The 16,878-nt window shown below is 36.8% G+C and overlaps 1 protein-coding gene across 1 annotated transcript; it reads right to left on the reverse strand.

Moving 5' to 3' along the window:
* Positions 1-181: 181 nt before the first annotated feature.
* Positions 182-16,202, reverse strand: slc25a24l (solute carrier family 25 member 24, like). Its single transcript, XM_048163870.1, has 10 exons — positions 15,331-16,202; positions 15,054-15,180; positions 14,597-14,684; positions 13,663-13,774; positions 13,044-13,202; positions 8,332-8,469; positions 8,145-8,252; positions 3,551-3,718; positions 3,253-3,391; positions 182-2,604 (listed from the first exon to the last, which is right to left on the reverse strand). The coding sequence occupies exons 1-10, from the start codon at positions 15,451-15,453 to the stop codon at positions 2,420-2,422; spliced, it is 1,347 nt and encodes a 448-aa protein (XP_048019827.1). The 5' UTR covers positions 15,454-16,202; the 3' UTR covers positions 182-2,419.
* Between the last annotated feature and the right edge of the window lie 676 nt (positions 16,203-16,878).

Below are 16,878 nucleotides of genomic sequence, written 5' to 3' on the forward strand. Positions count from 1 at the left end.
TGTCCTCTTGTGGCATCGTCAGGAATAGGCGAACTGCTGTTATTTCGTCCAAGTAGTCTAAAACTACAGTATATTCCTGCAATACCGGAGGCTGCAGTTTGAGTACCACATTTCTAGCACCCTAGTTGTTTTTTGTTTTGTTTTTTTACAGCAAATCTACTCCAACAGAGGAGACCTGATTCAAACTTCACACAAACAGATACAAATACTAGACCCACGGAAATTATTCACTTTTCATTATTTTTCCAGCTTTTTTAACGTAAGTGTGCTCACTGCAAATGACGCCCAGCTCTTGGCCGTAATGGGTGGAGCTTGACCTAGGGAATAGGGATATGGTTATGGTTAGGTTGTGGATGGACCTTCAAAAGTCCTCCACCCATGTCCATAGAGTTTTTGTGTTTGACTTGAAGCAATAGGGTCTGGCTGTAGACATGCACAGATTCACTCTCAGACATGCATTATTATCAGAAACGCATGTGCTGTAAAGGGCCAATGCAGGCTTGTTTGCAGGGCAGTCAGTCTCAGGTGATCCACACTCCAATCCAGAAGGGGGCACGCATGGTAATGTAATGCTGTTTACTAACCGCCACAACAGGATAAAGCGCAGAAGAAGAAGAGATGATTGATCCCGACTGATATGTTTAAACGTAATCTCTCAACCAGTGTTTCAACTGCAGAAAGATATCAATAAAACAGCTTGATAATAATATCTCATGTAGCATTACATTTGCCTCAGGCATTTAGTGTCGACAGATTGTTAGTTCACTAGAGAAATTAACTCTGGAGAGGAGCATTTCGTATTGGTGCATAACATCAAAGAACCGCAAGAGCGATTCAAAAGCATATGGAGCGTCTGCTTTCTAATCACTCTTGTGGTATTTTAATGTCATGCACCGATCGGTCAGCGCAGCGCCACATCAAGTTGAACGCACAGAAGTGTGTGCCTGACAAGCACATGCACATAATATTATTATATTACAATAAAACATGCAACATGCTCTGACCTTGAATTTATGAACAGTGATACAAATAATAACAGATCAACTGCTCGTTGACTCATGTCTGAATGTACTCATTGATTTTATTGTTTATTTTGAGGGGGAAAAAATCCTATAATTTTAAACAATGGTGGTATTTGAAACCAACATACAAAAAAGAAAACAATCATTTGTGTAATTCGACTTTTGTCTCAAAAACATAGTTAGTAGTTAGTGAGATATATTGTGACAATAGCCCTAGGCTCCCCTATATCTTTAGTAGAATAATTTTTGTCTAAATAATTCAAATATATTGTTTCTAAAAATCTTCAGAAGTAGGCCTATATGATTATATTCAGGGGTGCACATAACTTTTTTGGTCTGGTTCTCAAGGGAGCACCTGAAGATGTTGCTTTGTAGGCTACTCACACTTTACGCGGCACACTTATCCTAAAAGCTGTTGTCATCACTTTCCTCCTGACTGCTCTCCTCACTATCTTCTTTTCTCTCGAACATGGTAGATGATGATGTTTTTTAATTTTATTTTATTAACATTAATGACATAGACAACAGCAAGAATATTAGGCTACTGTCACTTTAAGGCGGAATGCACGGACCGAATATACTCTCATCCGGTCTCTTTCTCAGCTGTTCACTAATGATATAACCCAGAAAAAAAAACTTGCCGAGACAGGTATTTTGACATAATTTTGTGTGTATGTGTCCCTTCAAGTGCAAGTAAATGCAAAAGACAAATCAATTCGGTGTTTGAGCGCTGTGTGAAACATGCCTCTCTCTCTCTGCGTGCTTCGGGTGTGTGTGAGGCTGTGTGCACAGATAACAGCTCTCGAGTCCCGACTTTCACCTCTTCTTCTGCGTTTAAAATCGTTTGAATATGTTAATTGGCAAGACAAACATTCACTCTATGATGGTTAAACTTAGCAGTTAATCCACAAATCACATGCGTACCGAACCGTTGGACCTTATCCGTACGGATTAAGGTTTAACTGCGATCTGTTGCACCCCTAATAATTAAAGAACACACTTATCATCATGATTGCTATCTTACCAGAGATGGAGAAAAATCCTACTCCAGTAAGTAAACGTGTCCCGTCACACTGTACCCAAAAATGTTGGTATACTCAAAAGTGCTTCCCTGCACGGTTTCTGGTGCGCATTGTTTATTTTTACTATGCATGCGCAACTGCGCAGCACTTATGTGCACCCCTTATTTATATTACAAGTTTGAATTTCCCTAGCTGTATACTCACTCAAAACTGATACTATGCTCTTGTACTTGTTAAAAGGCTCAACTGATGCAATGATACTCATACCATAGTTATATGTTACCATAACAATAGGTAACAGGTACGTGATCAAACATAATTCAAAGAAATAAAAAAGACAATCAAAAAACATACAGTCTAAACCATTATTCTACATTAGGACAATGAAGAAAGCAATGTTTCAAATTTTGAGGTCAGGGTGTAATTCAGCAAAGCACAAGGAACAGCTCTCACAAAGCTAGCACCCATTCCATTATAAAAACCTCTGACTCCATATTTCTCATAGATTCCAACGAGTCCTTGAAGAGCATCTGCAGACTTCTGTGAGGTCGAACAGAAAGCTGAGACAGTGAGAGGAAAAACAACAGTGATCAAATTACAAATATTTTTAGTAAATGCTAAAGAAATTCACAAGACAAATACTGATATATTCACACAGTCTGGGATGAACATATCCTACATATGTTCTACAAATGTTTTGCTAACGTTCCCTTTAAGTTATGAAAACATTATTTCTGAATGTTATCTGAACATTCAAAACATCCAATGTGTTTACATGCTTTAAAACATTTTTCCTTGGTTATGAACATTTAAGGGAACATTCCTTTTTATAATTCTTCAAACACTATTGGAATGTTACTTTTGAATGTTCTTTGAACATTCTGAAATGAGTTCCACGTCCAACTGATTTTCAGAAAAAAGTTCCATGAGAAATGTATATAACGTTTGTTTTGAGAACATTAGAACAGTAAAGAACAGATAACGTTGAACGAACATTCAGTTAACATTACTGGAAGAACATTTGTTCGTAACTTTGAAAGAGACCTTGCCAAAATGTTCTGAGAACAGCTGGGATTCTGTTTCTGTGTGAATGCAGACAGAGGATGAGCATGATAAAAATTTACCAAATTTACAGCACAGATATCAATTATTAAAAGTCTTAGAAGACACTTTAGTAGATAAAGGAAAACATTCAGGTTAACATTCACCTTGAGCTTGCTGTTGTGTTCTAATGACAGCAAGTGGGTAACTGGTGGCCTGTCCTGATGCAAATGCTGCAAAACTGAAGAGGAAGAGCTTGGAGTCACTGACGTGCTCTGGATCCTGTCTTGCCCAGCTTATAATTGACTGCCAGAGGAGAAAGACTTCATGTTAATGACTGATGCCTTTTAACTTGGTGAGAAGAAATAAAACTGGCCCAGCCACACTGTCTGAAAGTAAAAGCAGTTTTGTAGTTTGTCTCTTTTTGATTGAATACTTAGATACCTCCCCCGGTGCTCCGAATACCTGATGCACTGCACATTCCACTCCAGCATAAGGTATCATGCAGAGTATGCTGGGTTTGAACCCTCTGTAGAAAGCTGCCACAGACTCATTCTGGTAAATCAACTTGGCACATCCCAGCACTCCATTGTAGGTGCCAGCAGGCTGGAGATTTAGTCTAACTTTCAGCACCTGCCGTTAGAAGAATAAAAAACATGTCAATCAACTTATAGTACATGTATAAGTCAATAAAAATAATTGGTGTTGCTCTAATAAAATTGTAATTGTGAATTTTAACTACAACTTAGTTTGTGTTGTTGATGAAAAATGACTAATATGGAAGGTGTATGAATTCTCATAATTGCAACTTTATTTCTTGTAATTCACACTTGCGACTTCATATTATACTATTGCAACTATTTCTCATAGTTACACATTATTTCATAACTGTGACTATATATATATGATATATATATATATATCACAGTGACACTATACCTTGCACTCAGGGATTGACATTAAAGGTGCCATAGAATTGAAAATTGAATTTACCTTGGCATAGTTGAATAACAAGAGTTCAGTACATGGAAATGACATACAGTCTCAAACACCATTGTTTCCTCCTTCTTATGTAAATCTCATTTGTTTAAAAGACCTCCGAAGAACAGGCGAATCTCAACATAACACCGACTGTTACGTAACAGTTGGGATCTTTAATATGTACGCCCCCAACTTTTGCATATGCCAGCCCATGTTCAAGGCATTAGACAAGCTAGTATCAACGTCTGGATCTGTGCACAGCTGAATCATCAGACTTTATGCAGGTAAGCAAGCAAGGATGATAGCGAAAAATGGCAGATGGGGCAATAATAACTGACATGATCCATGATAACATGATATTTTTAGTGATATTTGTAAATTGTCTTTCTAAATGTTTCATTAGCATGTTGCTAATGTACTGTTAAATGTGACTAAAGTTACCATCCTTTCTTACTGTATTCACGGAGATCAGAGTCATGTCGTTATTTTCATTTTTAAACACTTAAGCAGTCTGTCTAATTCATAAACACAACTTCATTCTTTATAAATCTCTCCAACAGTGTGTAATGTTAGCTTTAGCCCATTAGCCATGGAGCATAGCCTCAAACTCATTCAGAATCAAATGTAAACATCCAAATAAATACTATACTTACATAATCGGGTATGCTGCATGACGAACACTTTGTAAAGATCCATTTTGAGGGTTATATTAGCTGTGTGAACTTAGTTTATGCAATGTATTATAGAGTCGTGAGCTTGGGGGCGGGGAGTGCGCGCATTTAAAGGGGAAGCATGCTGAATCGGCACATATTTAATGATGCCCCAAAATAGGCAGTTAAAAAAATGAATTAAAAAAATCTATGGGGTATTTTGAGCTGAAACTTCAGACACATTCAGGGGACACCTTAGACTTATATTACATCTTGTGAAAAAGCATTCTAGGGCACCTTTAACTTTTTTGCTCACCAGCCACTGTGGCTAGTGGTTTTCCAAAGTTACTAGCCACTCAGTATTTTCACTGGCCACAATCAATACCATCAGGAAAAACTGCCATATAGATATTTTACATTTTATCTCATAAATTGGCAGCAGGTATATTAGGCTGCTGTCACTTTAAGACCTGACGCACAGATCCATTATACTGTCACACGTGTGTTTTCTTTCTCAACTGTTTACATTCACTTAAAATATAACTGAATGTGTTTACATGAATACTCACCAAGACCGGCATTTTGACATTATTTTGTGTATATCATTGTTTAAAAGCAAAAAAGCAGCAAAAAAGAACTCAATTTAGTACTGAGGCGGCTTTATGTTCGCACAAAATGCGGGAATGAGTAAATCCCATGCCGAAATTCAAGCCCTGTAACACAAACTATTTTTTATCTAGAGCAAATGAAATAAGTCAGTGAGGGGAGACGGGTTTCTGTGTCAACTCGCTGTTGTAGAGACGAGAGAGAGCGAGAAAGTGCTCTGTAGAATATGTGTATTTGAAGCATTTCAGATATTTCAGAAAAGTCAATATTTTTGACAACAATACATTGCACTTAGTTCATTATTTTAGATGCCCTTTAAAAAGACTACAATTGAAAAATGTACAAACACGATTACAAAAAAGTTGGGACACAGGAATGCAATAATTTACAAATCTCATAAACATATATTTTATTCACAATAGAATATAGATAACATATCAAATGTTGAAAGTGAGACATTTTGAAATGTCATGCCAAATATTGGCTCATTTTGGATTTCATGAGAGCTACACATTCCAAAAAAGTTGGGACAAGTAGCAATAAGAGGCCAGAAAAGTTAAATGTACATATAAGGAACAGCTGGAGGACCAATTTACAACTTATTAGGTCAATTGGCAACATGATTGGGTATAAAAAAAGCCTCTCAGAGTGGCAGTATCTCTCAAAAGTCAAGATGGGCAGAGGATCACCAATTCCCCCAATGCTGCGGCGAAAAATAGTGGAGCAATATCAGAAAGGAGTTTCTCAGAAAAAAATTGCAAAGTGTTTGAAGTTATCATCATCTACAGTGCATAATATCATCCAAAGATTCAGAGAATCTGGAACAATCTCTGTGTGTAAGGGACAAGGCCGGAAAACCATACTGGATGCCCATGATCTTCGGGCCCTTAGACGGCACTGCATCACATACAGGAATGCTACTGTAATGGAAATCACAACATGGGCTCAGGAATACTTCCAGAAAACACTGTCGTGAACACAATCCACTGTGCCATTCGCCGTTGTCGGCTAAAACTCAAGCCAACAAGGACTACCCAAGTTGTTATCAGTGCTCAGTTCAGAAACCTGCATCTCTGATGGTATGGGGTTGCATGAGTACGTGTGGCATGGGCAGCTTACACATCTGGAAAGGCACCATCAATGCTGAAAGGTATATCCAAGTTCTAGAACAACATATGCTCCCATCCAGATGTTGTCTCTTTCAGGGAAGACTTTGTATTTTCCAACATGACAATGCCAGACCACATCAATTATAACATCATGGCTGCGTAGAAGGATCCGGGTACTGAAATGGCCAGCCTGCAGTCCAGATCTTTCACCCATAGAAAACATTTGGCGCATCATAAAGAGGAAGATACGACAAAGAAGACCTAAGACAGTTGAGCAACTAGAAGCCTGTATTAGACAAGAATGGGACAACATTCCTATTCCTAAACTTGAGCAACTTGTCTCCTCAGTCCCCAGACGTTTGCAGACTGTTATAAAAAGAAGAGGGGATGCCACACAGTGGTAAACATGGCCTTGTCACAACTTTTTTGAGATGTGTTGATGCCATGAAATTTAAAATCAACTTATTTTTCCCTTAAAATGATACATTTTCTCAGTTTAAACATTTGATATGTCATCTATGTCGTATTCTGAATAACATGTTGAAATTTGAAACTTCCACATCATTGCATTCTGTTTTTATTCACAATTTGTACAGTGTCCCAACTTTTTTGGAATCAGGTTTGTATATTATATACAATATGTTTACTATATAAAATTCAATCCACCGAAGTGGCTAGTAGGAGTGTGACTGCGTTACACACCACTGCTAAAATCCATCCACATTTGGCGGCTTGGCAGGTGTTAATGTCAAGCCCTGCTCACACACTTGTATTAACTGTGAGTTTAAATGGCATATTGTAACTTTATATTTTGCAGTTGTGACTATATTTCTTGAAACTGCAACATTATTTATTATAATTATCACTTTATACCTCAAAGGACATTTCTTATTTTAATATTTTTGTCACAATCAGTGTTATTTTAGTATCACTGAGATACTACTAGGTTTATTTATTTTGAATTAAATTGAATTTTAATTTTAGTTAAAGTAATATTTTGGTGTGTTTTTGCCATTTCTATTTTTTTTTTTTAAATGTCTAAATGCTTTTTATTTATTTTTAGCTTTGATTTTAGTACATCAATTTAAATTAAATGAAAACAATAAATGTTGCCTGAAATAAAATTAAAAATCTTTTTTAGTACACATTAATTTTATTTTGGAGTAAAAAAAAAAAATATGCGTTTTGTTTTTATTTTAGTTAGCTATAACCCTGGCCACAATTACTGACAATTATTATCATTTATTTTTTTAATCTGAAGCAGAAATTTAGCCATTTATTTGTGCATTTAGTCATTATATGAGACAACAGGCTTGTGTGACAAAATTACATTTGCCATAATTCTTTTTGGGTGCATGAAAGTAATACAATACAAAGATTAAAATTCAGTTATACACCTAATTTGCATCCTTAGCTCTTCACATTGTTATATTAACAATAAAAACGCTTTCTGTCTTTGCTGGAAAGTGAAGAAGAAAGAGATATGAAATTACCCAATGTGTACAGCATTCTGAAAAACTCTGTAATTATAATTCAACAGGGTTATTGATTAATTGTTGCTGGTTCTTGCGCAAGAAATCCTTTATAAAATTTTACCTTCTTTATAAAAATGATGACAGAAGTGACAATACACACATGTTTTCTTTCACATACTGTATTTGAGAGACAACACCTCACAGTAAGGAACTCCAACCTGTTGTGTCACTGTGATACCTCTAAGGGGTAGAACACAGCATGTGCCACAGCCCCTGACACACAGCCCAGTCCAAACCTCTGATGGACTGTCAGACTGTCCCTCTCGCCAAGCGTGGACAACCTCATCTGTCAGGAGAGTGACATAAAGAATGTCTGAACATCTGTGCACATATGAGTGAATGTATGTGCAAGTTTGTGTGCTCACCTGGGCATAGACGAAGCACTGAAGTGTTGATTGTGGTGTTCCTTTAAGAACATTCACAGCATTTCCTTGCCACAAGGATCTAAAACCTCCAGTCTGCAGCTCCCGGAGTCCCAGAGACACAGCTTTGGATCCAAAAACCTATCCAGTATACTGCAGTGTGTTAGGCTATTGTTGTTTTACAAATAAAATATAGTTTATATAGTCCCAATTTAACTGAAATACTAATATTCAGTATAATATAATACATCATTGATTTGACTGCACTGACACTTTTGGATAAAAACTAAATCTTGAACTGAATTGAGCTGGATGATGACACTACTGTGTTCTGTAGAGCTGCTTAAAAATGAAATGAATAATACATGATAAATAGGCATGATAAGTAATTTTTAGTTGTTTTAGCTGATCCGTGTGAACGTGGATCGCTTTGACAAAGTTGTCGTCTGTATGCAAAACTTTTCAAAAACGCAAAGGAGAAACTTTTCAGTTTTTAGTACATTGTTGTTGTTATGTAAAAATACCCATAGTTTGTAGATCAGTAGCTGCGTCTCATTTCAAAAGCTACATTCTCCGGAGGTCGCATTTAAAGGATGCATACATCCTCGAGGCAGTCTCATTTAAGTAAAGTAACCATTAGATTGCAAAGTAAGAAAGAAATTACAGTATTTTACACCTCATGAGGAATAACAGTCAATTTTATTATATTTACTTTTCTTAAATAAGACATCCTTGATGACATATGCAGCTTTCAAATGTGACCTCTGAAGGATGCAGCCTCCGAAATGAGATGTAGCTAGTGTTTCCTGTGCTTGCTTTTCTTTTCTCATAGTAGGTTCTCATTTGTCATGGTAACTCATTGTTTGATTGATTTGAGCCACCTGCTACTTGTTTAACTCTTTAGTTATTCTATGTACAGTGCTCAGCGTAAATGAGTACACCCCCTTTGAAAAGTAACATTTTAAACAATATCTCAATGAACACAAAAACAATTTCCAAAATGTTGACAAGACTAAGTTTTATATATCATCTGTTTAACTTATAACATGAAAGCAAGGTTAATAATATAACTTGGAGAACAAAATTTTCAGTTTTACTCAAATTAGGGTGATGCAAAAATGAGTACACCCCACTAAAAGTATCTGGAGCAAAGCTAAATTTTAGACTACAAATGTCTAATTTAACAAGAATTCAACCACAGGTGAGTCTAATTATTCATTACACAGGTGTCCAACAGACAGTTGACTATAAAAGGGTGTTAAAACCCCTTCCCATTTCATGCTGTCAGCAATGGCACCACATGGAAGAGAAATGTCACAAGAGAAAGAAAACAATTACTTTACACCAGAAAGGTGAAGGCTACAAGAAGATCAGCAAAGCTTTACTAATCAGTCAGAATACTGTAGTAAAAGTGGTACAAAAAATTTAAAAAGATGGAACTGCAACCATTTCACAGAGACATCCAGGTCGTCCACGGAAGTTAACACCTCGACAGGAGCGTCTTCTGATGAGAAGGATTGAAGAAAGTCGGCATGCAAGTTCACTGCAGTTATCTAAAGAATTAGAAAGCCAAACTGGAGTGACTATTTCCTGTGACACAATATGGTGTACACTGCAGAGGAATGGCATGCATGGGTGCCGTCCACGAAAGAAGCCTCTCCTAAAGCCCAGGCACAAAAAAGCCCACCTAGAGTTTGCCAGGGCCCGTGCTGACAAAGATGAAGACTACTGGGACTCTATACTCTGGAGTGATGAGACCAAGATAAATAGATAAATGTTTTTGGAACTGATGGCTTCAAAACTGTATGGTGTCGCAAAGGTGAAGAATACAAAGAAAAATGCATAGTGCCTACAGTGAAACATGGTGGTGGCAGTGTGCTTATGTGGGGCTGCATGAGTGCTGCTGGTGTCGGGGAGCTGCATTTCATTGATGGCATCATGAATTCACAGATGTACTGCTCTATACTGAAAGAGAAGATGCTACCATCACTCCGTGCCCTTGGTCGTCCTGCAATTTTCCAACATGACAATGATCCTAAACACACATCTAAGACCACTGTAGGATTTCTTAAGAAGAACAGGGTGAAAGTGATTCAGTGGCTCCTGATCTGAACCCAATCAAACACCTATGGGGAATTCTGAAGAGACAAGTTGAGCATCACTCATCCAACATCCAGTCTCTAAAAGAGGTAATTCTTGAAGAATGGAAAAAGACAGATGTTGCAAAATGTCACTAACTTTTTTCATTCCATGCCTAGAAGACTTGGTGCTGTCAATTAAAAATCATGGAGGCCATACAAAGTACTAGATGTAGTAGTTTTTGTTGTGGGGTGTACTCATTTTTGCATCACCCTAATTTGAGTAAAGCTGAAAAATGTGTAATCGAAGTTGTATCAAAAATGTGAAAATGCGAAGTTATATTATTAACCTTGCTTTCATGTTATAAGTTAAACATGTTATATTAAACTTAGTCTTGTCAACATTTTGGAAATTGTTTTTGTGTTCATTGAGATATTGTTTAAAATGTTACTTTTCAAAGGAGGTGTACTTATTTATGCTGAGCACTGTATATTTATTCCTCAGTTTGAATAGTTCATTTTTAGTTGGTTGTGTTTCTCCCTTGCTCCAGTACTCTCCTTTGTTCTAGTATTCTCTAGTATTCTTTGGTAAATCGAGGGAACGAATAAGTAAATTGTGTACACAATTTATAAATTGAGGGGACGAATTAGTAAAGTGTGTGCACGATTTAGCTTACTATTTTTTCCCTGCATGTCATGTGCGAGGCTCCGTACATATTTGATGAAGTTTGCATCATTAATTATTACTGTGAAGCTGTTTGTATGAAACTGATCTGTATTGTACAAAGCACTATAATAAATAAAGGTGACTTGGCATGACAAATTCTTTCTAAACAAAAGTATTGCTCTGACTGTACTTTTCTTAAAACATTTAGTTTGAAAGATCAAGTGAAAATCAAATAGTGTTTCTATAATAATGTATATTTCTAAGGCAACATTGTTTTTTTTTTTCATGCACTGGTCAATGAGATTTAGCTTTTCATAATGTGTTGAAAACTTTACAGTTTTATTCCTATCTATATTGAAGGCTTTTACAGAGGTTTGTTCATATTTCAATCATGACAACTCTGAGAAGAGTTAAACAGCTAATGAGCTAAAACATTATCACTACCTGCCTAATATGCTGTTGGTCCTCTGCGTACTGCCAAAACACTGCCAACCCACCATGGCATGGACTCTACAAGACCCCTGAAGATGTCTTGTGGTATCTGGCACAAGACGTTAGCAGCAGTTCCTTCCTGTAAGTTGTGAGGTGGAGCCGCCATGGATCAAACTTGTTTGTACATCCCATGCTCAATTGGACTGAGATCTGGGCAATTTGGGGACCAGGGGAACTCTTCATCATGTTCCTCAATTTGGGGACCAGGGGAACTCTTCATCATGTTCCTCAAACCATTCCTTAACAATGTGTGCAGTATGTCAGGCAGCATTATCCTGCTGAAAGAGGCCACTTTCACTAGGGAACACCATTGTCATGAAGGTGTGTACCTGGTCTGCAACATTTAGATAGGTGGCACATGTCAAATTTACATCCACATGAATGACTAGAGCCAGGGTTTCCCAGCAGAACATTGCCCAGAGCATCACACTCCCTCCACCGGCTTGTCGTCATCACACAGTGCATCCTGGTGCCATTTTTTCCTCAGGTAAATCCAAGTGATGTAAAAGAACATGGGACTCATTGAACCAGGTGACCTTCTTCCACTGCACTGGTGGATAGGGGTCATCATAGACACTCAGATTGGTCTGCGGCTACACAGTCCCTATATGCAACAGAATACGATGCACTGTGTTGTTATACATTTCTCTCATAACCATCATTAAACTTTTGTGTGACTTGTGCCACAGTAGACCTTCTGTTGGCTCGGACCAGACGGGATTGCCTTTGTTGACCTCATGTATCAATGAGCCTTGGGCGCCCAACACCCTGTCAGTGGTTTGTGGTTTGTCCCTCCTCGGACCACTGTTGGTAAATTTTTCAGATCTTTTTTTCCTTTTTTACAAGAAGTGATTGTTTGCTTATCATCTAATCTACCCAGGCATTAATATGTGACCTTGTAAGAAGATGATCAACGATAATGTTTTGGCTCATCAGTGTTGACTTAGCAGACTAGGTGCCAGATTGTGCCAGCACAAATCCTCTTTTGAGGTTAAAAAACTATTGTCAGGATTTACTAAAGACACGCAGTGAAAAATTAGCACTTAAAAGTTTTGGACACAGCTATTTTTGCAGTTGACCTTATTGCATATGCATAGGAGTTTCTGCAAAATGTATGTGAGTAGAGTATTTTAATGAATCATGCAAGGTGATTTAGTAAGGCTTGCACAAGTCAATTTACCCGATATCTGCGTCAAGATTTACCACCCAAAAAAACGTCTAAATATATATATTGTCCACACTTGCTTTTAAATTCACTCAAATGTCTTTGATTTTAAAATCGATAGAAAAAAGTATGAGCACTGTTGTATACAACTAAAGATACACCTTTGAGAAATGATTGCTCAAGACTTGCTCATATTTTAGGTAGAGGAAAGTACAGACAAGTGAGTCACAACTATATATATATATATATATATATATATATATATATATATATATATATATATATATATATAGTTGTGACTGACAAAACCTACCTGAAGTCGTGTCTTTAACATGTCAATTGGTGCTGTCACAGTTCTGGAAATTGCATCTGCCAAGCCTGCAGCCAATATAAAGTTCCCCCAGATTGACAAGTCAGTCTCATCTTGGGTTAACTCAATAGGCAAAGAGCGACTCTCTCCTACATCAAACACCTAAAATTACAACATCATTTTTTTAAACCTGATAGTGAACAGTGCAGATTAAATGCATATGTGCAAAACCTTGAAGGAATTTTTTAGTCAAAATGACATTTTTCCCATACTCTGTATGTAAAGTGTGACTTTCTCTGCAGAACACAAAGGTTTTTACAATAATATCTTAGCTCTCAAGGTCCACACAATAAGTAAGTGAATGGTGACCAAAATTTTAAAACTCCAAAAAGAACATAAAGGCCCAGTTTCACAGACAGGGCTTAGACTTAGGCCTTAGTTCAATTAGGACATTTAAGTAGCTTTTATAAACGTTCACTAGAAAAAAAAAAAAAAAAAAAAAAAAAAGACTAGTGTGCATCTTGAGACAAAACAATGGCACTGACATACTTCAAAAATTTTCCTTTTGGGTGAATTATTAATGATATTTTAGAAATAAGTATTTAAAAGCTGAAATTTTTACCAGGTTATGTTTCCAGGAAGATACTAACTCTCCAATGTTTTCTGCTGGGTTAATGATGACGTGCTGGAGGAATTCCTCCCAGTCTACTGTCATAGAGTTGTCTTCATCCATCCTAATGACAATCAGAATTCAATGTTAATAATCTAATAAATGATTAATAATACAATCAATGCAAATTCCAAACCATTTCATGGATTTCATGCATTTAATATAAACTGTACAATACACAATGTCTACTTAAAGGGTTAGTTCACCCAAAAATGAAAATTCTGTCATTTATTACTTACCGATGGCCGATTTCAAAACAATGCTTCAGAAAGCATCGGAGCACAGATGAATCAGTGTGTCGAATCTGCTGTTCGGAGCGCCAAAGTCACGTGATTTCAGCCGTTGGCAGTTTGACACGCAATCTGAATCATGATTCGACACCGATTCATTTATGCTCCGATGTTTCATGAAGCAGTGTTTTGAAATCGGCCATCACTAAATAAGTCGTTACTTTGTTTTTTTGGCGCTCCAAAAATATTCTCGTCGCTTTATAATATTAATATTGAACCACTGTACACACATGAACTGATTTAAATATGTTTTTAGTACCTTTATGGATCTTGAGAGAGTAAGTGTCCATTGCTCCCTATGGAGGCCTCACAGAGCTATCGGATTTCAACTAAAATATCTTAATTTGTGTTCTGAAGATTAACGAAGGTTTTACGGGTGTGGAACGGCATGAGCGTAAGTAATAAATGACAGAATTTTCATTTTTGGGTGAACTAATCCTTTAAGATGTACATAAATCCGTATATGTCATATTACAAAATGTGATATTGATGTGACATTTATTTTCTATAGTCTTGTTACCAATGCCATCATTATCATTATCAGATATCATTATTTAATATTGCAAAAGTGGAGGCAGCAGCTGCAAGTCTCTTACATTTGAATGATTCTCTTTGCATTGGGTTTTGATATGACCAAACCTAATTCCTTAAACAAAGTCATGATATCATCCAGGTCAATTGCCCCTAATCAGAGGAAAGAACATAAATAGTCATTCAATTCACAATCGTTTCAAAGCAGCTTTACAGAAAATGCATGTTTCTGTTACAATTAATCTGTAACCTGAGGTAACTGTGTAGGCCTATATCCAAATTGCAGAAATGTACAGACAATACAGATCATGCAGTTATCTAACATCATAATTTAAACAAAAAGAGAATATAGGCCTACGTGTATATTTTATAATAATAATATTAATATATTTTTGACACAGTTTTGGTACTTTGTTTTGTGAGTTGAGAGAACATTTTACACCACTGCACAAATACCAGTCCAATAACATTAAGCTGTTTCAATTAAAAAACTAAGAATAGGCCTACTAAGCTATAACTTACCACATTTATTTCTGTCAAGGGCATGGAAATCTATTTTCCATTTCTTCTCTCTGTCCATAATGTAAATAAGAAATTCCTGATAGCTTAGACGTCCATCCTCGTTTTGGTCATAATGGGACAAGATTGCCTGAACGAAAGAATACTATAGTATAATAATATAGGCTATTATTTGCTCACCCAGAAAATAAGTGTAGCCTAATCCAGACAGGCTACATAAAAGAATGATTACTTGAACGCCTCTGCAATTGAAATCTAGATATCCAATAGAAAATCTTACTTGAACCTTTTCACAAACTGGTTCCACACCTATCCTTCGCATTTCACTCTGCAGCTCCTCACGAGATATAAAACCGTCTTTATTCTTATCGAGTTTATCAAACAAGCCGCGGAAGTGATCCATGATCCGATGTAAAAGACAATGTTATTTAAATGTAATTCATATGAATAGTTTTATAGAATAACAAAAAGTTTTAAGTAAGCTTATTAGTTTAATTTGTGGTCAATTGTTATATTTTGAGCTTATTTACTCTGATAACGCTGAGTCATATCTCCAGCCGGAGGATGGAGTAGCCTACAATGCGGTGGTCCAGCGAAATGCCATCCTCTCACCGGGAAATCTCGTGCTGTACCGATGCTAACCAGCAGATGGAACTGTGGTGTGTGTTGTAGTGCGGATCATCAATATTGTTCACAGACCAAACATGGTCATTTCTAAAAGCAAACATGTGGGTGCCTGATCAAATTTTACAATGTAGCCTATTCATATTGGACTCGCTATCTAATATTTTTTCAAAGATTAGACTACTTCAAATATGCAAAGCCGGTCTGGGTGAAGGGGAAAGGTTGGGATGGAGAGGAAATACGATCTTTTGCTGGCACTGGCAGGCTGCCACTACTATACTTAGAGTGCTGCCTTTTAATGTCAGATTTTCCATCTATTTTCAGAAAATGACGTCTAGTAGCCTGCATCTATGACAACTTTGCTTAGTTTCTGATGAAGATAGTGTGCTTTACAGTTTTAGAGTATCTTTCTGAGCTAAAGCTTTACATTGAGGTTTCACTTAGCCTATAGCCATTGCCTCATACTTAAAGGGTTAGTTCACCCAAAAATGAAAATTATGTCATTTATTACTTACCCTCATGCCGTTCCACACCAGTAAGACCTTCGTTAATCTTCGGAACACAAATTAAGATATTTTAGTTGAAATCCGATAGCTCCGTGAGGCCTTCATAGGGAGCAATGACATTTCCTCTCTCAAGATCCATAAAGGTAATAAAAACATATTTAAATCAGTTCATGTGAGTACAGTGGTTCAATATTAATATTATAAAGCAAAGAGAATATTTTTGGAGCGCCAAAAAAAAACGACTTATTTAGTGATGGCCGATTTCAAAACACTGCTTCATGAAGCATCGGAGCATAATGAATCAGTGTATCGAATCATGATTCAGATCGCGTGTCAAACTGCCAACGGCTGAAATCACGTGACTTTGGCGCTCCGAACAGCAGATTCGACACACTGATTCATTATGCTCCGAAGCTTCCTGAAGCAGTGTTTTGAAATCGGCCATCACTAAATAAGTCGTTTTTTTGGGGGTTTTTTTTGGCGCTCCAAAAATATTCTCTTTGCTTTATAATATTAATATTGAACCACTGTGCTCACATGAACTGATTTAAATATGTTTTTAGTAGCTTTTGGGTGAACTAACCCTTTAAAGAGATAGTTCACCCAAAAATGAAAATTATCCCATGATTTACTCACCCTCAAGCCATCCTAGGTGTATAAGACTATCTTCTTTCAGACAGACACAATCAGATGTAGAT

Source organism: Megalobrama amblycephala, linkage group LG17 (assembly GCF_018812025.1).
Source record: "Megalobrama amblycephala isolate DHTTF-2021 linkage group LG17, ASM1881202v1, whole genome shotgun sequence".
Taxonomy (NCBI): Eukaryota; Metazoa; Chordata; class Actinopteri; order Cypriniformes; family Xenocyprididae; genus Megalobrama; species Megalobrama amblycephala.